The sequence below is a fragment of the Anopheles coluzzii genome, chromosome 2, assembly GCF_943734685.1.
Source record: "Anopheles coluzzii chromosome 2, AcolN3, whole genome shotgun sequence".
Taxonomy (NCBI): domain Eukaryota; kingdom Metazoa; phylum Arthropoda; class Insecta; order Diptera; family Culicidae; genus Anopheles; species Anopheles coluzzii.
The window spans coordinates 2,420,508-2,446,265 of NC_064670.1; the positions used below are offsets into that span (position 1 = coordinate 2,420,508).

The 25,758-nt window shown below is 51.4% G+C and overlaps 1 protein-coding gene across 4 annotated transcripts in view; it reads left to right on the top strand.

The window, feature by feature from the left end:
- Positions 1-25,758, top strand: part of LOC120949718 (probable WRKY transcription factor protein 1) — a 100,675-nt gene that overhangs the window by 71,366 nt on the left and 3,551 nt on the right. For all 4 annotated transcript variants that reach the window (XM_040367196.2, XM_040367199.2, XM_049606102.1 and 1 more), the window contains one exon: positions 20,517-21,677. In XM_040367196.2, coding sequence (XP_040223130.2) covers positions 21,249-21,677 — 429 coding nt within the window. In that variant the 5' untranslated portion in view covers positions 20,517-21,248. The remainder of the gene's footprint in view (positions 1-20,516; positions 21,678-25,758) is intronic.

Sequence of the window (25,758 nt, forward strand, 5' to 3'; positions counted from 1 at the left end):
TAAGCGCTTGCAAATGTGTTCTTCTTTCAATAGTTCCACAACATTTCATTTCCCGCCTGCCCTCCAACCACCAGCACCAGCACTATCGGGTCCCATAGAAACATAAACATGAATTATGCATCTAAATGTCGATTTAATCGTCGTTTTGATCGGAACAGTAAACAGGAGAGCGGAGTGGAGCAAAAAATCGTAGCAACATTCCACGCCGGGGCCTGCGATCTTCCCCGAGTCGTGCAATTCGATCTGATGCACCCGATAGACGTTCCCTCACCCTTCGTTTACACTGTTTTATGTACAGTTCCTCGGCCCGCGAGAGCAAAGAGCAAATCGAACATCGATTAGAGCCGATCGCCAGACGGCAATAAAACGGCCCGGACTGACCGTGCGCGGGGTTCAATCTTCGCAAATCGCAGAAAATGCGTGAATCGCACGCGTCCCGCACTAAGAAGAAGACGACACGAGACGGTGAAGCAAAGAAACAGCGCACACCAGGGCAAACAAACCGAGCAAGGGTGAAGAGACAGAGAGAAAAAAAACTGGAATATTGTGTTAATTAAGTGATGTACCCGTGCGGCTAACTGCAAGCGAATGCAGCCGTAGCCTGGCACCGGTGCGGCCTTTAATCATCTCACCTTTTAGAGCGACTCGGGTCACCACCATCATCACCCAAATGCGTCTCCCCCATCCTACACACCCATTTGATTGCTTTTCTATTTGCGCGATGCACCGCCAACGCGCTCCCGGTGAGCTTCGAGAAGAGCTTCGCTCGAGTCTGTTATTTTTCTTGCGCCTCCTTATACGTTCGAGGCGACGCTGCGGAATGGAATCACAAACTTGCTGCATCGTAGCAAAAAAACTAAACATCGCACGCACCCTTGCATCCAAATGCTGACGGTGCACACACACACACACGCACCCATCGGTGTGGAATGATGCCATTTGAAACCAGTCGGTCTAGTCGCATTCCGCATTCTATGCTCGATTATGGGGAGCAGTCAACGGCAACGAAAGCAACAAAAAATGGTTCGACTGTATTCCGTCAGTGTTTTGCATGATCTTGTGTCAGGTTCGTCGCTTGGCAGAAACATTAATGAAAGAGAAATACTTGCGCAATATTTAGCTCATGTTAACATGTAAAAGCTTACCATCCTTCACAAGTCATAAACTATCTAGAGCCGATTGATAACGATCTCGAAATGATGCAAAAGCAATATCCCTCCCCAGCAAGGACAGAAGCCAAGCACAGTTTCTGTCTTCATTAATCTGCCAAACGAATCCGCTCCGATCGACAGTCCCGCATGCAAAAGCCCGCGATTGTGATAAACTGCAGGTGGTCGAAAGGCTCACCGTCGAGATCGCACCTACCTGCCCTGCCCTCCCATTGCGTCACGATCACGGTCATGTAAAATCGATGGTGATAATTAAAATTCTCATTTTTAATTGAAAATTCGGTAGCACTCATTTGCGCGCCAAAGTCGCAGTGCAGCGTAAAGTAAAACATTGCCGTTGATTAATCAGCACACCGAGAACGCATCGCTGTCCCATAAAATGGCCACAGGAAGCAATACACCTGCGATAGCAATCAATAAGTTTTGCGGCCGATCAGATTCTGGCGAGATTTTGGCGAACCCCGCAAAGACACTGGGCACCCATTTTTCACAGCCCCATAGGACAGGGGGAGGGGGGAAATGTGACCAATTTGAGCCGAAGGTCGCGTCGCTGCAACGCTTTCACGATTCGCGAATTGTTTTTCACGTTAATTAAAATTAATTATTTCGCAAGTGCTGCGGGAAAGGATCGCGCGCTCCCCGAGCACTCAAACGGCGCGGCAACGACCTGCCCCCTTGGTCCTTTCGGGAGTGGTGGTTTGCTGAGGAGACCAGCACAACACAAAACACGCTCATCGCAATCCACCAATCGTCGATTTCATTTCGTCCACAACCCTCCAAAACACACAAAACGATCTCCAAACACACAAAAACTGCGCGCGCTCGTAATTAAAAATGTATCAGGTTTCGCGATGCCTTTGCCCTGTGTGCAAACGACACCCGACGACATTCGCGCACTGGCCCCCCCCCCCGGTTGGATGAGCCCCCGGGGCAACTGCCCGACTGGCCCTCACCGCACCCCGTCGCCATCGTTGCCCTGGGGACGGTGATATTAATCAAAATAATCAGGCAATATGTCAAAATGTGTTTTCTCCGTCCGTTTCGACCCGGAGCGGGAGATTTGGCTGCCAACCGAATCGAATTTAAAAAGGTGCAATTGCAGTTTGCAGTGGCCTTTGTGACCGAGCGTCCCCAAAACTGACGCGAAATAAATCTCCGTGGGTAAACGATTTTCGGTGCTGATAATTCAATTAAAACCATTTCCCAAAGCTGTTTGCCCGTTTTGCTTGGGTTTCTATCGATACCGAAAGCACTTTCCTCTCGCCTCTGGGACCTCTTGGCAGGATCAAATGGCCTTTGCACGTTTCTGTGTATGTGTGTCTGTGTTTGTGTGGTGTGTCGTTAAGAATGAGTCGCTACCATTCCGGGTTCTATTTAATTGGCTCCGTTTGGCCACCAATTAATGACCTCTAATCTATTTCGAAACTTTGTTGCACAGCACAATGTTCGGTCACGAGTTTGGAGCTTTGGTTGCGAATTGAATGGCTCCACCTGACTCACACGAAACCACGCTGTGCGACGACGACGACGACGACCAGAAGCCAATTCATTCCGATTTCGTTAAATCATCCCCAATTAAAGCATGCCGCAATGGAGACTTCCGTTGGGTGGCGCGTGTGCAATCGACTCGTCGCTGGGTACCGGTACGGGGGTCAATAAATTTTGCCAACTCCACGGTGTGTCCCCGCACCGAATGGCCGGCGGCATCGACCAAAAAACAAAACCAACACCCCATCCGGAAGGTGGCGTAAACTCTGCGGGGGTCGGCACAAAATCACCTGCAACCTGCAACCGACCCACACGGCGGTACGGGCAAGTGGCTTTTTTGCGACTCGCTGAACAGCAAAGACCCACAGACAGGACGCGAATATCTCGCCGTGGTTTCTCAGTTCGCAGAAATACAACTAAATCTTTTCCACCGCCTCGTGGCGGGCCGGTGTGCATGGGAAGTGTCCTGCCACCACACGGCTCCAAAAAAGACAACCAGACACATCGCCGACCGCGGCCCAACCTTCAAAGGAAGCACGCAAAAGATAAAACAAACGACCCTGGCCCTCGCCGCCCGACCGCATGGTGCATTAAAACGAATGGTTATAGCAGTTCCTGGCGAAATGGTCACCACCTGACCCGCCCTCCATCCTCTCGTACCTCCTGGGAATGGACAAATTTCTTCCCCTCTCCCCCCTCCCGTGTGTGTGTGTGTTCTGGTGAATTTTAATTAAATGGACTTTTAAAGTGCATCTGAATTATGCTGCGTTGTGCGCCACTGGAACTGCGCAAGACCCCGCAAGAGGCCCGCCAGGGTTGCACCGTATGCGATCGTGGCCTACTTCAAGGGACTGTGTGTATGTGTCTGCGTGTGTTCAGTTGGTACCAAACGCAGTTGAAATGATTTACGAGAGGAACTGATCTCTTTATGACACTTATGGCGCAATGTTCCTTAGCGTCGATCACACACACACACACACGGTTCAAATCACTCATCTACCCGTAGTGCAGGTGGAAAGGAAGCAACTCCCTGATATGGGTCGCGCGATAAGTAACCCCTACGGTAACACGGGTCGCGTGAAATATGAGTTATTATTTTAATCTTTGCCGAGCAATTTTCGGTCCCACTTCGCTCACTCGCTGCCTCGCTGTACCAATGGAAGAAACCGATTACGGATAAAAGCTTCTCAAATCGGTAGCCCTTCATGGCAGCTTTCCTGCACCCTTGAAATGAATCCTCTCCAAAAATCGAATTATCACCTGTGTTCGTCGGCCGGCGCAAACCGCTCCAAACTTAAAAAGGAATGCGTTGTTGTTTGTCTTCGCTGACTGGCGGCTACAAACTGATTGCCTCCGATCGCTTATTTCCAAGCACACACACACACACGCAGGAGAGCGAGGAAATATGATGGCAATTATTTTCGAATTTATAAAACTTTTTTTTTGCTGCTCCTGCTTACCTTACTGGTTAGTGCTTGTGCTGCGCTTAAACAGTGCCAATAATCGTTAACGAAAAGTGCGGTTGCGATCATAATATTGATTTTTTTTCGTGCGTCTGCTGCTGCTGTTGCCATCTTCCATCTGAGAAGACAGCATCCGGACACACACACACACACACACACACACACACACACACACACACACACACACACATCCGATAAGCATCCGGCAAAGCCGCCACCGTCAAAACCAATAATTTACGATCATTTAGTGACCACCGGACAATATTTTATTTTGCATCTCTTATTAAGGCTCCGGGATTCGTGCGCGCAAAGCTCGTTCGCCGGCCGTTCGGTGCATCCTCTTTCATCACCCGAAGCGTTCCGCGTGTGTTCCCGTGTGTACGTGTGCGTATATTGCCCCCGGTGGCTCGAGGGGGTTCATTCGCATCTCGATCGCAGAGGTTGAGCGTATAAAAATCGTATCGAGGCTAATGCACGCGACGCAGCAACACATTACGGCGTCTTAATCGTACGACGCTGCGAGCCCTCGACCTTGCTATCCAGCGAACATCAAAACTCAATATTCATAAAATGCTGCTACGATTTATCCCCCTTGTCGGGGGTTACCTTTGGTGGGGGGAAGGTGAACAAGAGGTCAAGAAGAAGAATTATTACCACTGCAGAATGCATTTTACCTTCGTATCAACATTTTTCGAATCAATTTTAAAATAAGGAATCGTCACATTGCGCAACATTTCTGTTACACATTCTGTGTAGGATTATTTTTACACTTGTCCCCATTTGCTGTGATCGACATTGGTCGAGCTCCCGCACCCGACAGGTTAATAAAAATGAACTTTATCTCCCTGGGGACCATTTGCCGCTGGTCAAACGCGGCTCGCCACATAACTATGTTGCGAAAGATCCCGAACAGAACAGAAGGAGTTAATGCTAGATGAGCCGGCAGGCGGCATGATTTATAAAACTGCCCTTAGCAATGCACACCTTGCGCACTTGGCAATGCGCAGCGCAAAGCGGTCTCCATGCTGCTGCTGCTGCTGCTGCAACAACAACGCGAAAAAAGGGAGCTTGCACCGTGCCACAACCCGCACCGCTAGAGCCCTCTCCGATGCGGTGGTCGATTAGATGCTGAGTGTGTCTATTTTACTTATGAAATATTACCTTCAGATTACATGCCATAAATAAGCCCTGCACAGCAGCAGCAGCAGCCGGGCCCCGCTTTATTAAGCGATACGACGTCGTCATCGTCGATACACACCCTTCCATCCTTACATCCCTTTCCCCAATGCCCAATGCTTTCGATTTGGCGCTGCGTTGATACGGAGAAATAATACACAAGCTGTGACGAGGACGGGGTAGTGACACTCGAAAAGCAAAAAAAAAACCAAACACGCGCTCGCTTGCTCGAAATGTACACCTACGCGCCTGTGTGCGGCGGGCGGTATGTAATTATTATAAGTTAACATGTTCATTTGCATTTGAAGTTTATTGTACGCACGCCGCACTCCAGGCATGCACGGTGCGGTGCGGTGCGATGTCTGCGCAAACAAACACCTTTGCGCGGTCTGGCCGGCGCGCGATGATTAATTGGACAAACCTGTCACCGAAAGTCTGGCTTAAACTTTGCGCCTTCCTTTTTGTCGCTCGCTGGCAGTATCGATACACGAATCGCGAAACGATGCTGTTACGAAACTCGCCCCAAACCCCTCCCCCTCATTGCGGCTATCAATTCGTTCTGGCTTCCTTTTTGCACCTGCGCCAAACTGCACCACCAACCCAAACAACAACAACAAAAACGAGTCGTGTCATAATGCATTTGAGTTGTTATTTAGTGCGTGTTGGGGCGCGGTTTTTTTTGGCTCCTTTTGCCTTCCTTTTGTGGCCCACAAAAGCGACTCCATTTGCCTTCTTTATGCATGTTTTCACACGCTATAAAAGCAATCAATTTAACAAAAGCTAACAACACACGCCACGGTACGCTCCGCGGCAGGCGGTGGCAATAACTTACGGCCAAACAAACAAACATCGAAAATAAATAAGATCTTCAGAAAGGAAGCGCAGCCAGCCAAGGGGAGCAGAAGTGCACCGAGAATTGGAATCGGATGCATCGGCAACAACAAAAAAACCACAGTCACGAATGTGTCGTTTGGAGCATCTGCGTTTTACGCGCTCGCTTTGGCGGTGTTCGTCCGCCCTCCCTGGCCTTGTTTTCTTTTTTGGCCCAATAAGTGTGAAAAGTGGTCTCATTTTAAGCGAAAAACACCGAGCAAAACCGAGCCAGCCAAACACCGAAACCCACGCGGCGGATTGTACAGAAGTGGAGAAGAAAATATGATATATTGTTATGTCCTCGAAACATGCATGTGCCACATCCGCGCGGGAACAGGATTCTCCAGGAGAAGCGCGCAAAGATGCTCGGTGGCGATTCACTACATTTTATGTGTGCAAATGTGTGCAAACAACAGCGGGCAACACGGCACACGGCATGATAAATGTGTGAACTTGCGCCATCCGACAACTATTAGCCTGGTGATGTATTAATTGGAAATTCGGGCAGAACCAACCCGACGCCAGGCTTTTAACCGCCACCATCACTTGCAGTCAGCAATCCAAAATCACCGTCAAACTTTGACAGCATCACAGACATCAGAAAAAGACGGGAAATTCAGTTAATAAACTTCATCCCGACCCTTTTGCAACACATGCAACCCGCCCCAGACAATGATGGATGCGGCGTTGAGCGAAACTCCTCGCTCGAACTCCTTCACGAAAAGATGTCCAACACCACAGGGGGAGAAGATTAAATGGCTTCTGAATATGTTGCCCCTCAGGGGTGAACGCTTTAATCCTGTCTGCTGTGCATGCAACATTATTTCTGCCCCATCAACATCGGTGGTGGTGGTGGTGGTGGCGGATGATCATTTTTGACGGCAGCCGAAATTTTCGCAGAGTAATAATGTTTCAACACAACGTTCACATCTTCCCAACGCCCAACCACCACCCCCCGCGAGACGCCCTTGTTTTGCCGATTCCCGCCCGAGGGCACCAACAGCCAGTGACAGTGAGCAGCCGGCCTGGCATGGCAGGGAGAAAACGCAAACGCACATCAAACAGGGTGAAAAGCTTCCCCGTCAGAAGCCACCTCATTAGGCGACATTGAAACGCTTGATCGTATCTCGCGCTTGCCTGCCCGCTCCTCCTCGCTTCTGTCACTGTCACTGTGGAGTTTTTCATTAGCACCGGAGATTGAACTGGGGAAGCGTGGGAATGCTCGCGAGCACCGAGAAGCACGAGACGAACTGCCAAAGGGCAACCTCGTTTGCTTTTCGAATAAAATTAGCAAAAACACGCTTTTGCGATCGAACGCTGCGATGAAATAATTTCGTATTGATATAGCAGCAGCTCTCCTTCTCGCTCTCTTTCTCCTGCTGCGGGAAGCATGTACCATCAAGGGAAAGAATTATTTCCCTCCCGAACGGTTGAAACAAACGTTTCCACTGCTTCATTAGACTCGATCGATCGAACGATTTAAATCAGTCGCGCTTCCACGCGAAAACATAAACAGCGCAGGTTTAGTACACGGACCCGTGGTTTGGTCTACTTTAAGGTATCGCCAACTTTAATCAACTCCACGCAGAATGCCACTCAACCGACATTAATACCGTGATGATAAATAGCGCCGGTTTCCGCTTCCACGCTGCACAAAGCGAAACGAGTGAAGAAGAACTGCTGTGTGATAAAGCGACATCCCCATTCGTCCATCCGGAAAATGTCTAGCTCTTTCTCACTTGCTCCCCGTTCACTGGAGATCATCTGTGTTGCTTCATTCATGCCGAGCCTCCCCATTCATGCTTATGCTAACAAGGGGCCCGAAAAAAAAGCCACGCTCCTCGATCCCCACCGACCGATCGGTAGCATATGGAAATGAAATGTAAATGTAAATACAATCCGATTCCAATCCGGTTGAGTGGAGGTTCGTCTTCGGCAGCTCGTATGGGTCGTATTTTGTTGACCAAGCGCGCCTCAACTTCACACCGAATAAAATAAACATTAATTTACAATCGACGCGAACGGGGTTCGTCGCCTGCGCTCGCTTGCGTGCCTTTTGGCGTGCTTCCCCAGCCAGAAGGACGAGGATCCGATAGAGCAGGCTGGGAGCTGTTACGAATCATCAATGAGACGACGGTGAATCACGCCCTTCGGATCGCAGATTAGGCGCTGTGAGGGTGTGTGTGGGTGGTGACTCCAATTATGTCAAAAAGTCATGCTTCATTAAGAAGGTCGTGAGCGCGGTAGGTGACGTGCGATTGGCACCTTTGCCACTCACTGGAACTGCAGCAAACGGGTGGGGGGGGGGGAGAAGGGAGGGGTTAAATTAGTACATGCAACCAAGAATGCACCCAAGATCGCGCTCAGGTTGGGCGCGGTGTACAAAATTGTTTGGTAATTTACCCGAACACGACAATTTTGACAGTACAACCAGCGCCCAGAAGCAGCCCAGACTGGGCGGCTCCCCTCCGGTCCCAGCTGGGCATGTGGTGTTCGGCATGAAGGGGCAATTTGTTGACTGCACAGAAACAATCCCGATGGCATGCCCGCGCACCTCCAACTCCTCCCCGCGTGGCTCTGGTAGCGATCAAGCGACTTGCCAAAACATTAGTTATGATTCATTATTAATTAACTTCTACCCGTGCACTGAACGTGGCGCAGGGGCGTTGGTAGTACGCGAAACACCTCCTTCTCCTCCTTCTCCTCCTTCTTCTCCTCCTCCTCCACCGACTGTGAGATCAATTTATTTTGATCTGCACCAACAGCTCACTCTTGTTCGTACGCTCTCGGGGCTTCAGGGTGGTCCCGGGTTGGAGCGATCGCGATCCAATCTGGCCGCGATCAATGGCGATCGTGAACGCTGATGCATACGTAATCGGAATCGCCCCAACCAACGGGTACGATGGTCAAGCCCTTGCAGACAACTGGAAAGACCATTTTTCCAGACCGGCAACGCCCCAGCTCCAATACATTACACGCACATTTTGTAGAACATGCTGAAAATGTCTCTCTCCCTCTCTCTCTGTGAGTCACTGCAAATGGTATGTGCCAAACCATTTGGAGCTCGACATCGTTAGCCCGCACCTTTAACTACCTTGGCGACCCCTGGAGGCGATGGCGGCGTGTAATGCATTAGAGAGAGACACAGAGAGAGAGGCGGTAAAGTTTTCCCACCGGCTACAGCGCAACGCAAACGCAGTGCACACGCATCAATGCGCGCGCGGAGGGCAACATCACCGCCGGGGTCGTTTTGCAGTCAACTGCAGGCGCGCGATAATCATGTGCGTGCATCTTTATGACCTTGCTCTAGTCGGCCGCCCGCTTCCCTCCCACCGCTCGCCGATGAGAAAAAGTCAGCAAAGATCAATTTCATTTCATCCGGTAGTTGGGCACAACACGGTCCCTCGGTACTTGCTCTGCTGCAGCGCAATCGGCAGGGCAGCCCCGAGGAACTCGGCAGTAATTGCGTCTGTTTTTTTTTCTTCTCTTCCTCTCTTGCCCCTTCTTCTTCTTCTGCTTCCTTACCCACCAACCCAGTTTTGCACATCCGAGCAGGCCGCCAAGTGGTACACTTGGCGCAACATTATTTATGCGCTAAAGATCGTCGTGTGTCCGCTTCCTCTCGTTAAGGGCTGCCCGCTGCCGAGGGCATGACACGGAGATGTTTACCGGTAGGACAGAGGAGAGGCATAACACGAAAGGGAGGGGGAGCAGTGGAAGAAAATCACGCATACCTTGCTTCTGGCGCTTGCACACACTCACACACACACACGCCAGCCTGTCTAGTTACAGTTTAGGGACCACCGTGAACCTCCGATGACTCCCGAGCTGCCACCAGAGGTCGCTCGACCCCGGCAAGTTCCCATAGATCTCCGTTCGTGGAGTGTTTCGCAGGAACCTAAATCAAATTACTGCATCACGTTCGAAATCCAACACCCGAATTGCACAATTCCACCCCGCGCGGCCTCCAGACAACCAGCGTTTGTCCGTGTTTGTGTGGCTGTGTGTGTGTGGATGGCGCTCCCGCGCTTCCTCACGACACACAAATCGAGATTCGTCGTTCTACAACTGCCACACAACGAATTGGCAAGTTGTCTCGGTGCGCGCACACTCCAGGACACAGCTTCCAGGCCCCTTCTGCAGCCACCCCCATGTGTGATGCGAGATCGTGATGTTGGTTTTATTTATGGCACTCGACACTTATTAGTCGCAATGGTTAATGATACCAGCGAGGCCCTCGAACAAAAAGAGATGCTCCGCAAAGAGGGTAGCCCCGGTTGCCGGTATCAGATCGCACACTGCTGAGCGTGATTTACGTAACCCCTTTCGGCAGCTTCTGGGCCATCTTCTTCGGGGCGCCCTCGTGGATCAGCTCCAGATTCGCGTACGTTTCGCGCTGTGTTTGCCAATAGCGTGACAGCGACCCGATTACGGAGACAAAACGTACCCAGCTGTCGGAGGCGTACAGAGCCGTCCTACACCTACACGCGACCGTCCGCGCTGGTGTCGGTGTACGTGTTGAAAATGGCGCCACTTAGAATCTCGTTGCGCGAGCTACCGTATCTTTCCCCATGCTGCAGGTAAAATTGGTTCCACTTCATTCACATCTCCGTTCGTTGAATAATTCATCGGCGCTATCAACTACCGCACCGGCCCTATCGGCACGCTCTCATCTTCTTCCCGCGTGGACGGCGCACGGCGCTAGCCTGCTTAATCATTTGCGCACCGGAGGACTCGTACGCGTCACCATATTTCACCAGCCCGCTTCCGTTGATGCCGTCCGTGTCGCTCGGTATCGGACGCTGGTTTCCCAGCACCGAACAGGCCGGCTGCCTCCTACCTACCTCGCTCCGTAACGGCGATGGCACGACACCGTCCAACGTCCGCACACGACGAACCACGAGAGAGATAAAGAAATTGTAAACAGCAGAAATACTCATAATTAATTGGTCGCCGTCAAAACGGTCGCCTACCGGTAGTGCGCGGCTCGCCCGCCGTGCGACGTGCGAGACCCCAACAAATCGTGCTTCAGCTGTCACATTTCAAAAGGGGCCCCGGGAGGCCTACCACTCCCCCGGCAAGCCGCTTTATCGTCCCGTCCTTCCCGGCCGTTTCGTTTCTCGAATCGCTACGCGCGTTCCCAAGCCCCGAAGAGTTCGAGTTGATTAGAGCGACCCCGGGCTGTCGGGGAGCGCTTTTTTCGGGAGGAACTCCACAGATTGGATTCGGTTCGGCGTTCCCTGCCCTTTTCCCTTTTTCGATCGTCAAACGCCTTCCTCTCCCACCATTCAACATTCGAAAACGAGCACGTAAATGTCCCGTTAGGTGTTGGTTTCTCACCGTTTATCAGACGGTTTTATTAGCTCGCAGTGTGATATAAAGCTGTCCGGAGGGTTTCGATCCGGGCTACCACGCTTTCCGATCGCGAGGTGTCAAAAGCCGCGTTCCAAAGTAGTACAAAAATGCCTCATCGAACTTAACTACGCTTTCATTTGCATAAAGCAGGCCATTTCAGGGGTTTCGTGTCCTTCCAGCGATCGGAATCTGTGCGGTCGCGCCGTCACATCAACACACCGCACCAAACGGATGCGATCGGGGTGATGATGATCAGTTTTTGCATTTTATGATCGTCCGAACACAGTTTCATTTGCTCGACATTTGCCTGCAATCGGTGATCGATCGCTTGACGGATCCATTGCTGCTAAACTCTGCCAATCGAGGGAGAAGAAGCATTTTATCTACTGACCAAGATTTCCACGGCTGAGGCGGAGACGAGGTTTTCTCTTCAAGCGTTCATTCGCAATCAGGTGGCACTAAATCATCTGCTTTACGAGAGCAACCCTACCCATCGTGCCAGCCAGCGACACACCTCGGCACGAAAGTCGATAAAGATTTATTTTCGATAATGCCAGCTCGTCTAGGTCCTGTGGGAGAGATGCTTAATTAGAAGCGTCTTGCGAGCGGGGCCCTTTGGAGCCCGAACGATGCGCACCCGAGGGGCGTAAGGAGTCGGTTTAATGTTTGTCACGGTTTTCGCACTACGCGCACCGAACCCATCGCAAGGGGGAAATGTTTCATAATTTATGCGCTCAGCCTTTCGCGGCAAAGCTGCATCATTTCTCTTGCCACCACCGATCGGTTCACGGTGGACGGCAAGAATGTGTGGTAGCGCTTGTACACTCCCCTTCCATCGTCCCGCAACCCCGTGCACGTGATGTGCGAAGTCATATTTTGACATTAATACACGACCATAAATTAAAGCGAGTCCGCGCGTCGCTTCGGCAGCAAAGTTCATCCTTTGCCGCGGGCGATCGATAAAAAATCATGGTAAAATTGTGATGCGCAAAACACACACACACACAGCCTCTTTGGGGTCTCTAATAAGTGGCTCATTGATGAATAGGATCAGTTTTTTCGCCCGATCGTTTCGTTGCACCTCTACAAAGTAGCGACCGGCTTCGCTGTCGGTAAGTGATCTTGCGATAAAACCTAGCATTATCTACATGGACTGATCGGATTCCTAGCTTCAACGAGCTATCGGTTCCGCGTTATCTTCATGCCTTCCTTGCGAAAGCAACACATGCAGCGTGCAGGGGACGCATGGAACAAGTGCATGTGCAACAATGTATTTCGACACAGGCAGCATGTGAAAACCCAGTCCCCACAGCGAATTTGCGTGAGATAAAGATGGGGCTCACTGCTTTCGTTACGCCTTCTTCGGCGAGGTTCGCTAAACGACCAAATCGTGACACACCACAGAACGGTGCACTATTCTAATTTCCCTTTCAAAGTTAGACAGACTTCAAAGTTTTTAATTTCACTCCACTCAAGTGAAGGAATCTCCGCGGCCAACTCGCACAACTAGTTCCCTTCGCAATGCCTTGGTGGAAATGTTCAAACATTAAACACGCAGCTCCTCCACACACAAACCGTTACGAACCCCTTATTGGAGGACCCTATTGGAAGCAAAGGCTTCATCCACAAACGAAATCGAACACAACGCAGTCCGAGATTCGCCATAATGAGAGCACTCGCACCTTCCGGGCATCACGTGTAGCCGCACCGCGGTGATGCCTTTTTTTCTAGATCACGACCAAACCTCCTCCGCCTCGGACACGGGCGCTCGGACCACCGCTCGCGACGCCCTTAACGAGCGGGGCCGAGGGCCGCAACCAGCGCTCATAAGCACCTAAGCACGCGCTCACACCGAGACAGCCGAACGGATCGGGTTGTAAAATTATCATAGCCATTACCATTTCGTACGCGCTTGCTTGGCCCACTGCAGTCAGTGCGCGCTGTTGTTGATTTTATTAATACACGCCGTGCTTTTGCCTCGGCTGGCCGCGTCAGATGCGCATTAGGACGCAGAGGCAACCCGTGTGGTGGCCCCCAAGATGGGGTAAATTGGGAATTGCTCTCGTTTTTTTTTCGAGGCTTTCGCTTTTTCCGATGTGCTCTAGCCATCGTTTGTAATGTTTTTGGCCCCAAGTCTAAGTGCCGGCCCAAATGCCCGCTCCAATCGAGCGGCTCTCCAAGCTGGCCACAACCGTTCATTATGTGACACGACTGGAAATGTCGCAGCAGGGATTGTCTGTTTCAAGCCACAGACCGTCCATGAAATGGGCATAATTTAGTTTCGGTTAAATTTATTAAATTGAAAACACATTGTTTGGCCCGCGGAACGGCTTGCTAATTTTCCAAATGTCAACCTCCGGACGCTTCGGTGAGGTGCTTTAGTAAAATTATTTTAAATCACTTTACCACCATCTCGAACGTCCCATGCTGCAATTATGTTTAGTTGGGGGGGGGGGGGGGAGGGAAAAAAACGAAATAAAACACAAAATTACTCTCATCAACGGGTTCGGCTTTTAGGTTTCGGCACAATCGCGGCGGCCCGTGAATGTCCAGCTGCAAATTGTTGTTTGGTTTTGAAACGGTTTCGGTTAAAATGGTTGCCCTTTTGAGGAAGTGAATGCTGCATCACCACCAGCGACACACTTTCTCTTCTAGCGAGGATGTTTCAATATTTCCCAAAATCAATACCCGCGTCCGTGGAACAATACGCGCCTGACACTTTGCCACCACCTTCTTAATTGATGTTATCGCCCACTGCGGTACAAGCGGCCCTTTCAACAACAACAGCAACCATAGCTGCCCTGAACAAAGGTCCCAAATTCGGTGTCGGTAGCCCCACGGGTAACCTCATTTTGGGTCTAACAATGGCTGGACTAGCTTCTCGCCCGAAAAACTCTGTCCAACGATCAATCAATACGAATCCCGAATTGAAATCGATCGCGCAGTTTGTCCAGCCAACTGCATCATTAGCACTGGAATGTCCGATCGTCAGTATCGGAGACGGCCAGGGATTCAATTTTCCCTCGACGGGCGTGTATATCCGGTTAAATTAATCTCCTTCACTAACGGTGCGAGAATTGAAATTCATTCCCAATCGCTCGATCACCCACGTGAGGTATGTGTCCCTCGGGAACAGAAATTGATCATCACCAGGGGGATCCTGCCAAACGTATACGCTGGACCTGACCAATTGCCATCACCATCGGCACGCTCTGGGATGCTGCGTGTATGTGTGCGAGCGATCATCAATTCGATCGGTTAGTGCTATTATTAATCCCCAGCCGAACGGGTACCACATGCGCCATTTCCCTCACGTGGGACGACATGGCACTGGCAAAAGATGGTGGCCACATTTGTTTCTCCAGAACCGAAACCTTTCCGATAGCATCCCAATGGGGGGGAAGAGGTGGATAGGAAGGGAATTATTAATTGAAAAACGATTTCTCGAACAAAAAATAACACGATCCGCGTCCGAAACGCAGCCTGCAAACGAGCGAACCATCCCTTTGGCCGCCCGGTTGGCGTAGAAAATCCGGAGGGAAACAATATTAAAACCCACCACCACCACCACCATCGCCACCGCCATGATTGATCGAAAGAAAGTGAGCGTGCGGGTGGCGCGTGAGGCCGACCCCATCCGGACGGAATGATGATGGATGTGTGTGCACCGTTCGGCAGACGAGTCCCGCTTGTTGCGAGGCCCGGGCGGCAACGCGCGATTTTTCGCCACGTCAATTTTCGACCCGCAATGGTGGAAGCGGGTGAGGGATGAGAAGGAGAAGAGAGAGTCCTAAATCCAATCTGCCTCCCGGTTTTGTGCCGCTATGAGTTTTGCGATAATTTGCCACAACCAAGCCCCGGTGCCGATGACCGGTGGACGGGGCCGGCGGGAAAATAGAAACCTCCCCCTTTGGGATTCATGATCCCGGGTGGCGGGTGCAGAGTGAATTGAAAAGAATTTTCTTCTCGCCTCCCGTAGTGGCCCGTAGTATCGTACCGCACCGCATCGAATGAAGGTGGGTGGGTGTGGGTGTTGGCACACAAAATCCATTAACCTTTTGCGTGCCTTCGCTTATCAAAGCTGCCCATCATAATTCACCCCACCGCGGTTTTGCGCTGTGTGGCCTCCCGCTCCATACAGCGATCTTCATACAGCGTCGTCCGTCAAACGCAAACTCTCGGCGATTCTCTTGCTGAACCAGAGGGAGTTTGAAATGGCGATTCACCAAGCCCGCTTTGCCGAGTTGGGGGTGGACGGTTTCACTGGCTCGCTCCAACAACGCCGCTGCCCAAAATGTGCTAGAGGTCGCGCACACACACACACACTGGAGAACTGGAGCAGCAACTGGGCAGATTTGATGCGAAGCAACTGAGCAGATTTGAAAACCTCCTCCCAAGCGTCCAACGCCCCCATGAAGAACCACTAAACAATCAAAGTAGCCTATGGTTTGGGCGATTTCGGCTGCTGCCGCTCGTTGCCATTGCCTGACGACGCTGTCGACCGGGTCAAGGCTAATTTGACCGTCCAATCTAGGTTAAGCTGGTGTGATGGAATTCCTACTACCACTACTACTACTGCGCCGTGCAGGGTGGTGCGTGCGTGCTGCCGAGTGAGTGACTTGACAATAAAAAATAGCTCCACTGCAACGGTACGACCTACGCCCGCAGAGAACGACCCCCTGTCGCCAAAGCCCCCCCTTGAACCAGGGTCTCCACACTCAAACACACACACATACGTACGAGCACACCCAAAAATGAAGAAGAAGTAAAAATGCTACCCCGCCAGCTCCGGGACCAAGTTCCGTGTAATTAATCATAATTTTTGATGAATCTAATTTCACCTCTATTCAACCGCGAGTGGGTTTTCTGTGGCCGTGTTTTTGCTTCGCTCACCCTTTCTCCTCCTCCTCCTTCTCCTCCTCTGTCAGTATCGCAACGAAAGTGTCCATTGATCCGGGGCAGGAAGGCGATGAGATTAACATTGTCCATTGGCCATGGGGCAGTGCGGTTGTGCGGTTGGAGCCGGAGTCCGCCCGGCTCGAGCTGTGTATGTGCATAATTATCAATTTTTCTCCTCCTATTGATGCGTTGTTGACGTTTCTGCTTCCAGAACAGACGAACAATGGCACGCAACCCCCATTACATGCACGGGAAAAGGTGATGGGACCGGGTGATGATGGTGGTGGGGACCCAATTTCTCCTCCTAGGCCTAGGTTTGGTAGGATACAATATTCCTTTCGACCGTGTGTTTTTGTTGCTGTCCCCCGTCCGCTTGTGACTGATTTCTAAACGACAGCCAACCTGTTATTGACCGCTCCACACGAGCGACGAGTCCGAGGAAAATGCGCCCGAGAGCGTTTGCGTAGAGAATGAAAAATGGTCCCGACCACAAATTGATGCGGGGCGCGATGCGACGAAAAAATAAACCACCTCCCGACATCGCCAGCCCAAAACTGTGCTCTAATGCGTGTGGAGCATTTGGCGTTTTGAGGGTTTTTCGGGGGGGCTCGCGGGGACCACCACGCAAATGTGTCCCGCGATGAAATGATTGATTGTCCACCGTACAGTGCCGGGTGCATCGCGATCGCACACAAATTTAGTCGCTGCTCATTTGAGGCATGAGAAGAGCGCGAGCGCTCGTGCCCCCGTGTAGAGTTTGTTTTGCTCCACTTTCTTATCCTTTGCTTCAGCAGTGCTCGCCCTCCCCTAACTTATGCTGTTTTTGTTCCGGGAAGTGTGTGCGTGTGCCCGACAAAACGGGGCTTTCTAATTTGTTACGGCGAGTGAGGAGCTTTGCGACTCATCGCCCCCGTCGGTTAAGCCCGGTCCGGCCACACATTTACCTATCCGTTGCGGTCAATCGAGCCAACTGTGCTTGCGCATGTTTGTTATTAAATATCAATTTGTGCATGCCGTGTCTTCCCAAAATTTCTCTCCTCCACGACCAGCGGCTCACGCTAATCGTTCGAAATTGCACAAGCCGAGAACGAATGACTTCAACGACGACAGCAACAAGCGACGAACCCGGCTGCGACGGCGAACATTTGTGCTTAGCCTGGGCCTGGGGTAGTCGCCGGTAGTCGCCGGGGTCGGGCCATTGTTATTTTAATGAATTACACCCAATGCAGCTAATCGGTCGTAGTTTCGTCCATTTCGTAGTCGATTTCGCGGGCCCGCTGCTACCCATTATTCCGTCCATTTCGGGTGCTGGAGAGTGAGAAAATGACATCCGACTGCGAGTTGACCCGACGGAACGGACCCGAAGACCCCTGTGGCCGGGGCGGCCAGCTGTGATTACGATGGAGGTCATTAGTTAATTTGTGAATTAGTGCTACGGGGGCCGCCTCGAGTGGTGGTCAGGTGTCCCAAAATCGGTCCTCAGGCGCAGGCTCCCTCGTTCGCCCTTCATGCGCTGCCTGGGTTTTGGTGGTTGCTTTGTTGCCCGTTTCATGCGGCAGCAGAAGGGGGTAAAGTGTCAATTTTCATCCCTCAAGAACCGAGCCCGCGGGCCAAGAATGGCCACCACAAATGGAGATTCCACACGACCCCCTCTTGCGTTCGGGTCAATTGCGGGTTAACCGTGGGTAACGGAGCCTCAACCTGCTCAAGCATTCGCACCTGGACAAGCTCCAGCCACTCAAAACATCCCGTATTCAAGCTCCCCCTATCTCCCAACACCCTCTCTTGCCAGCAGTGCTTTCTTATCTACCGTGTGACTCGCTTCCACCCCAGTCGGATGCGCTTTCTTGTCGTTTGAATTCCGAAATTTAAATTTGAATGGAAGCCAACGCTGCGAATGGAGGTGTCACTGGCGCGGGCGCGTAATCTTCCCCGCGTGTTTGCTTTGCTTTGTTACGCTACCTCTCGCGGTGGAAAAGCGCCCTAGCTGCCTGTGGAAAAGAGCGCCCCATTCCACGACCATTGCTCGGCCGGAACGAAAACAAACTCGCGCGTTCGATTCACGCGAGCGACACGAACACGAGAATTATCATAATGCGATGCGATGTCATTTGGAAAATTATGCATTTAGCGTTAGCTCGTTCGCTTCCGACTGCGTACACGGCCGTGTCAATGTGTGTGTGTGTGTGTGTACGAAACGAACAATACGCGACAAGAGGTGCGCGCAAAACCAGCAAAAGCTTCACAATCTAAGGCGCAACGCAACACGCAGCCCGCGCTGCACATGCACATGCACTTCTTGAAAACCGAAGAGGATGACGACGATGATGACGATGATGATGATGCAGAGGTACGCGAACTCGCAAAGTGCATCTACTTTGCATGCAATATTTTATCAACACATTGCATTGCATTGCTCTGAGGGGCGCTCCCACGTGCACACCAAACGAGCAGTGGCTCCGGACTCCTCAAGAGGGCAGCGCAGGTTGGCACGACTTGCCAACGGTTCGCTCCGCCACTTGGTGGGACTTTTGTTTTCATTTGTTCTCGATTTGTTTGTTTGCTAGTTGGATGTGTTTGCTAGCTGTTAGGGGTAGTACACCTATGGTGCTGGGGCTGAAACGGCAGCTAAAGGGTGCATAACAATGTCTAGTACTTACAATCAACACATTCAGGCACACACATGCTCTCTCCCTCTCCCTGCATCTCTGCGGCAGGCATACAATTGCATCGCATTTATTGGTACGAGCGATCTTGAGGTCGAGCCGGGAGACAACCAGGGGTGTATGTCGATTCGAATTTATGAATCGTTTTGTCTCAAAAGCCATCGACAGGTCGGACCGCCGTCGGCTGAGCCCGCAAACTCGCTAGACTCGCACTGAAAATGGCACCGAACGACGCTTAGACGATCCATTAAACCCGTGTGATCTACGTTTAATTGTGTCCTTCGTGCTGCTACCCCTTGTTAGAATGTGCATACTTTTGCCATAATTTACGTTTTCTATAACTTTATCTCGAATTTAACAATCTATTTTAAAAGTACTTTTAATGCTTTACGTACGCGCACGGTGCTGCGCGCACGGTTTGCAAACGTTCTCGTGCGCCGCACACACACACTGGACGAACGTGCGGTCGGATTAACGTGCCGCGGCCCTTCCCAAGCGGTCTCTGAGAGCGCGGCGCTGCGCAACACACCAAGCGCTTTGTTAGGCTTTCATTGGTTCCGCACGCCCCATACGAAGGGAGTGTATATTGGGGTAGTTTGGTGCATGAAATTTATGATTTTCTGCACCTCGATCGATCGGCTGTGCTGGGCGAGTCGGCAATGCATATGCGCGACAGTGACATACACGGGGCCCGCATGTCGTAATAATGTCAGGCGCTAAACAATGCTTGTCAGGGGATTAGTAGTGTTCACTTGCTGTTTAGCGCTGTTTAACATTATGAAATTATTCCCTGCTTACGCGATAACGCAATGCGTTGTCTCGCTGCTGGCAGCAAAAAATGGCCGATATCGGCCTCGCCAAGCCCTCCGAGCAGCTTGGTACCATAGAATTACCCAAAGTCATTCTGCACTTTGCCCAGTTTTGGCCGTCTCATCCGGGTTGTAAAAGAGGATTATGTTTACGACCAAATTTTACCCTTTTCATTGCCTCCAATCATATTTCAATCAAAAAGTTCTCTTCGTGCATCGGGAACTGCAACCAGCAGTTCGGCAGCGCTTAAGACATTAAGAGCCTTACAAACGGAAGCTGCCGATAAAAAAACTGAACTTCAAAAGCTAAGGATAAACGGTCCGGGATTCAACCACCAAAGCCAACCAATGGAAGGCGAAAAGACGCAGAAGAAATGGCATTTTATCGATCCGCAAAATTCTCATTAGCATTTCCATTAACATTTCGCCTCTTCCTGTCGGCGCACCGACGAGCCTTTGACGCATGCGTGTGCACTGCTTCTTCTTCTGTTGTGCCTCCGTATTTAAATTCCCCAAACGAGCCCTCGATTTAGCAAAATGTGTTTATTTCGCTTTTTAACTGATCTCCTGCATCCTGTGTGTGATTCTTTCCTACTTTGTTGGGATTTTTCATTCCAGATGTCAATAACCTGAGGTACACGGCACCCCGGTTGCACTACATTCCGGAGCGGTTGGAAGCGACGAGCTTCACGCACACTCTACCACGCACACCCATCGATGTGACGCCGAATGCACCTGCACTTTTCACCCTGCGCCACCCTTTCGAAGCGCGCACCGAAAAACCCGTCGTTGGATCGACAGTCGATTGATGCGCACGACTAAATTGCCACCGCAAGCCCTGAACCGCCGTTTGCACCACGTGTGTGTGTGTGTGCGTGTTAATCGACTTTTGGGTGAAGGAAGCACACAGACGGGCCACTGCTCCAAGCCAAAGCCAGCAAAGCTTAACCACTGTGGCGTGATCCCGTGACGCCAGTGCGACGCCCTTTTCGACGGGACCGAGCGCAGTGTACCAGACATACACACACAAAAAAAGCACTCGCACACAGCGAGATAGAGAAAAGAAAAATCATTCAAACATCCCGACGCACCAGTGGTATCGGAAACGCATTAACCGTGTGTGTGGGTAGCCCACCAGCCGAATGTGAGAACCATTATCGATTCCAAAACAAAACGAAAAACCGTGCCCCGAACCTGCCAATTAAAACCGAGCGTTTGTGTCTGTGTGTCTGTGTGTGTTTGAGTCCCACACAGTGCCACTGAGGGCAGCTCTGCTTCACTCCCCCTGAAAGGTTGGTGGTCACACGGTCACACGGTCCCGGGACGCGGCGCTGAAAAGCCTCGGAGCGCATGCATATGTTGGAGCTGATCACCGACATCGCGATGGCGTCGTCGTCGAGCCCGATGGAGATCAGCGAACCCTTCCGCACGGAGGACCTGTCCAAGACGGACTTTTTCGACTTTGTCACAGGCTCCGCACCGGACATGGCCATCAGCAGCAGCAGCAGCAGCGCCAGCGGTGGCCCCGGTGGAGGTGGGAGTGGTGCCAACAACAACAGCAGCAGCAGCAGCAGCAGCAACACCGCAAGCAACAGCAATACCTGCAACCGTGTCCTGGCGGGTGGATTGCCCAGCATGGGCGTGAATGGGGTGACCGATCGACCGCCCGGTGGAAGAAATGGAGGCGAAGGGTCACCGATGGATGGAACACCCGCGAACCGAGTGGCCGGCAGCACCGTGCCCGATGCGAACGATCAACCGCTGCAGGGATTCGATCAGGTGAGAGATCATTTTCTTCACACTTTCCTTGCACACTCAATGTCTCAGACATCACAGCTGATTCAATCAGGACATTAACCCACGTGTGATTGGACATGCCACGGCTCCTCGTGACCTCGGGCTGCATTGTCCCGTATCATACAAATTCTCATTTGAGGTCAAGAATATATAAATTTTCCGGTTTAGTTTAAGGCTATTCTAACCAAGAATTGGATGTCTTCGTTAGCTCTTTCAGGATACTCTAAGGTCTGCATTGCGCTGCTTCAAAACGAATCTTCTTGAGATAATTTTGACCAACTGATGATCTTGATTAGATGTCCAAAAGATATCGCGGCAAAGTTTCATCTATCTTTTAATCGTACGGAACAAGTTTGGATCTTGTAGTGGCATTTTCAGACCACATTCAACCACGAAATACCCTTGTAGCTGTAACAGCTCCATCGTATCTCTCTTCCAACAGTTATTGGCCAAAAAGCAGCATCTGCCGCTCGTTTGAAAGTTACCTTTCCTGCGTCCAGAGCCAGTGCACGGTTCATTCCCTTTCTTTCATGTGTGCTGCAGCCGCTCCAGCCGCTCGACCACTTTGAATAATATTCTTGCTCGGACGGTAAATAATAAACTCACCGAGAGCGCTCGGGCAATGTAAAATGTTGCATTCATAAGGCCTGCGAGTGCAATCATCATCCCTCATAAAAGGGGGTTCTCTGCCATAGACCCTAGAGGTAAAGCATCGTCGTAAAGCCTTCTTCACGCCGTGGCTACTGCTACTGCCGGTCTCACAAACCCCTTGACCACAGCTTAATGATCAATCGTTAATAAAGAAATTATTATGATTTAGAAGGCACCGGGTGGTGGTGGAGGTGATGGGGGCGGTGGCAATGATCCCTTTCCTTCGCTGTGAAATAAAATTCCCTAACCCTATCCCGCGCACACCAAACATCACATTCGTTCCCATCACACATGCGATCCGGCGCAATCCAACCGTATACAGCCCCGAACACGATCGTTGTAACGAAAGCGAAACTTAATAACACCACACGCCTCATCCACCCGCTACCACCCACCCACACACACACACACGTGTAATTCGCGGATTTGTGCCGGTGAAAGGAGGATGAGTTCGCTTCTACCCCACATGTAACCGGGAAGGCGGCTGTGGCTGCGGCTGTGGTTCCTTTTCCCAATAGTACACACTAATATAATAATTGGCTCAGGGAATGGGAATGAACGAAAAAAAAAAACGAGCGGACCGACGACCATTACACGATCAACCAACATGCCGCGCGCGCGATGTAATTTGTTTGAGTGCGGCCCGGTGGGTGGATTGGCCACCAGGCAGCTTGCAGCAGCAACGATCCGCCGCACCACGGCAGCACGATCGTGGCGGCTCGTAAAGTAAAGGCAATGAAGATGTTGCGCTGCACACAACCTGTACGCCGCCTGATGGATTGCAGTCACGAAATGTGCACGAACGCGTTGATTGATGGAAGCACACGAAACGGTGGCCCACAACACGAAGCTTCGTTCACAAGCGATCGTATAAAAAGTACGCTCCGGGTTCGAGTTCTAGATCGCGTTGTAACGTACGGCAGCACATAGTTCACACCTGCGAGCATAAAATATGCTCTCCTGTGCGTTTTTTTTTCCTTCTTCTTGCCATGCGTTCTAGAGCCGTGTGCGTGCGTTGTATAATATGCTCCACACGTCCGAACCTTTTTCGAACTTTATCGGACGTCTCGATCGCGGCGGCCGCGTAGTTTAGAACGCACCGAGCCGCATCGCTCGGGCCGATCGTTAACAGTTTAATTAATTTAATTATTGCTCCATTCCTCACTACCTGGGCTGCACTCGCTACCCCAGCCCTCCAGCTCGGTGGGCCACAGAGCAGATTCAAATTCATCAGGGCATTCGTCATCGTCCGCCGTTCGGGACGGAATTAAATTGTCTGCCTTGGAGGTTCGTTGCTGTGGCCAATTTTTCCTCTGCCCAGAGCCCCGTGGTGTCTTGCATGCCCGAATTGCTCCCCTCCTTTTGGCACGACGATTTTAATCTTAATCACGAAACATAGCAAAAAAAACACAACGCACAAGGTTTTTCCAACGCTTCTCGCACACCAGAGCCAGAGGCGCTTTCATGGTACGCGCGCGTGCGTCCAGCGAAGCCCCCGGGGCGATCTGCGGCCAGTGCAAGATAAGATCAGTTGGTGTGTGATCGATTTTTGAAACGAAACTCACCTCACCTCCCTTTTCCCGGGGGCTCTTCATCAGTGAAACATTATTGACCAGTCTACTGCTCCGCAAGGGGGCTCAAATGCTTTTCGTAACAGAAACGATCTTTATTATTATGCGGCTCCGGTTTGCTTTAATAGGGCCCCGGCACCGTTTTACGACTGAACGCATCGATTCGCCGGAAAATGACAGAAGCGGTGGAAAACCATCCGATCCGATTGCATCTGCGCGTTATGTCATCTTCATCAAAAACGCTCAAGCGTTCGCGAGCGGTGCAAAACTCGCATCGCAGTTGATTGAGTGTCTGCTAATGAATAAATTAATTATTTCTGTGCTGTGCTTTGATTCATGGTTCGGGCTCGTGTGGCGGGGGATCTATTTGCCAATTGAAAGCCAAAGTCATGCCCCCCGCATGGCACAAACAGTGTGTGAGTGTAAGGGAGCTATTTGTTTCACTTGGAAGGCTCCAGGCAACCCTAAACGAACGTCAAACAGTTAATACACCCAACCATCAACCATCTGGACTCCATTTCACCGTTCTCTGGACGACACACACACACACACACACAATCTTCAAATGACGCTTCCTAACATGTCCACCATCACTTAATGACCCATCCGTGTAGTGTCACTCCCGGCCTCAACTGAAGTAAAGACATCTTACCGTTTGACCGCCGCACGGTGCCACCGATTGTCAACCGATCGTTACAAATCCGTGCGATCGGTGAGCAAGATATGGGTCGGAGATCGCAGATCGCCGATAAGCGCACTGCATGACATTTCCCCTTCGTATCCCTCGAAACGTATGACAGGCGCTTCTTAGCGATTGTATCTGCCGCTATCAACTCCCTGTTCGTCGCCATGTACACCCAAACGCCTAATCCTGGACGCCCTGGCAATGGCCGGGTTCGTGCCCACGCACGCATCCAAGTCCTTTGGGCCGCAAAAACCGTGCCGACCGTGGTTCCTTGGCTTTATTTGCCCTTAATGATGTTGGTTTACGATGAACTGAGTATCCAGCAACAGGTCTAACAGGCTCTTAGCATCTTCTCTCCCTCTCTCTTTCTCTCTCTCGCGTAGAGACGTTATCTACACGCTCGTCTTCGCCTTCACTCTCTCGCCCTGTCTCTTCCCCCGCCCAGATCGCTTGAGTGATGATGATTTAGTGCCATTAGGCCACAGGGCCACTAGCCGATGCGGCGCTGCAAGTGCACGACTTCTTTGTCCAACTGTCCAACTGGCAGCATACAAGCGGACCGGCACCAGCAACTAATCAGCCGCCTTGTATCAACCGCCGACGCACCGCACGGCAGGAGAGAGCATCCTCGCTCCGCGCAAACCCGTTCCCAAATAGATCCGTTCGCATTCGTCAATCAATTAACGCGCAGTATGCGTTGTTGTACCGCCGTATAATCGTCTGCCGAGAGCGGTCCCCCCTTACCCCCTCTCTCTGTGGCCTTTTTTCGCCCTTCGAGCTGCCTTTTCCCGCCACTCCACTCCGGGAAGCGCGAAATGACTTTTGGATGAAACTGAAAGTCCGTAGACCGTTTTCAACGACGTTTCTCGACCACTCGGCGTTGGTGCCCATGGTGCCCTCGAGGGTGGCAGTGGGAGTGGAGGCTCGGGATGGTAAGATTTATTAGCAAATCAGCAACGCGAAACTAAACCGGGGTTCGTCGTGCAAACCGGTGCGCGCGATCATTAGCTTCGAAGGAAACGCGCTTTGCCGACGGCGGGCAGATAGTTAAAGCACCGCTTCCTTCCCGCACCGCTCCGTGCACCGGCCAGTTACGACCACCCTCGTAGTGAGTGAGGCATCATGTTACCTTGTTCCCGCAAACACCTACTACACC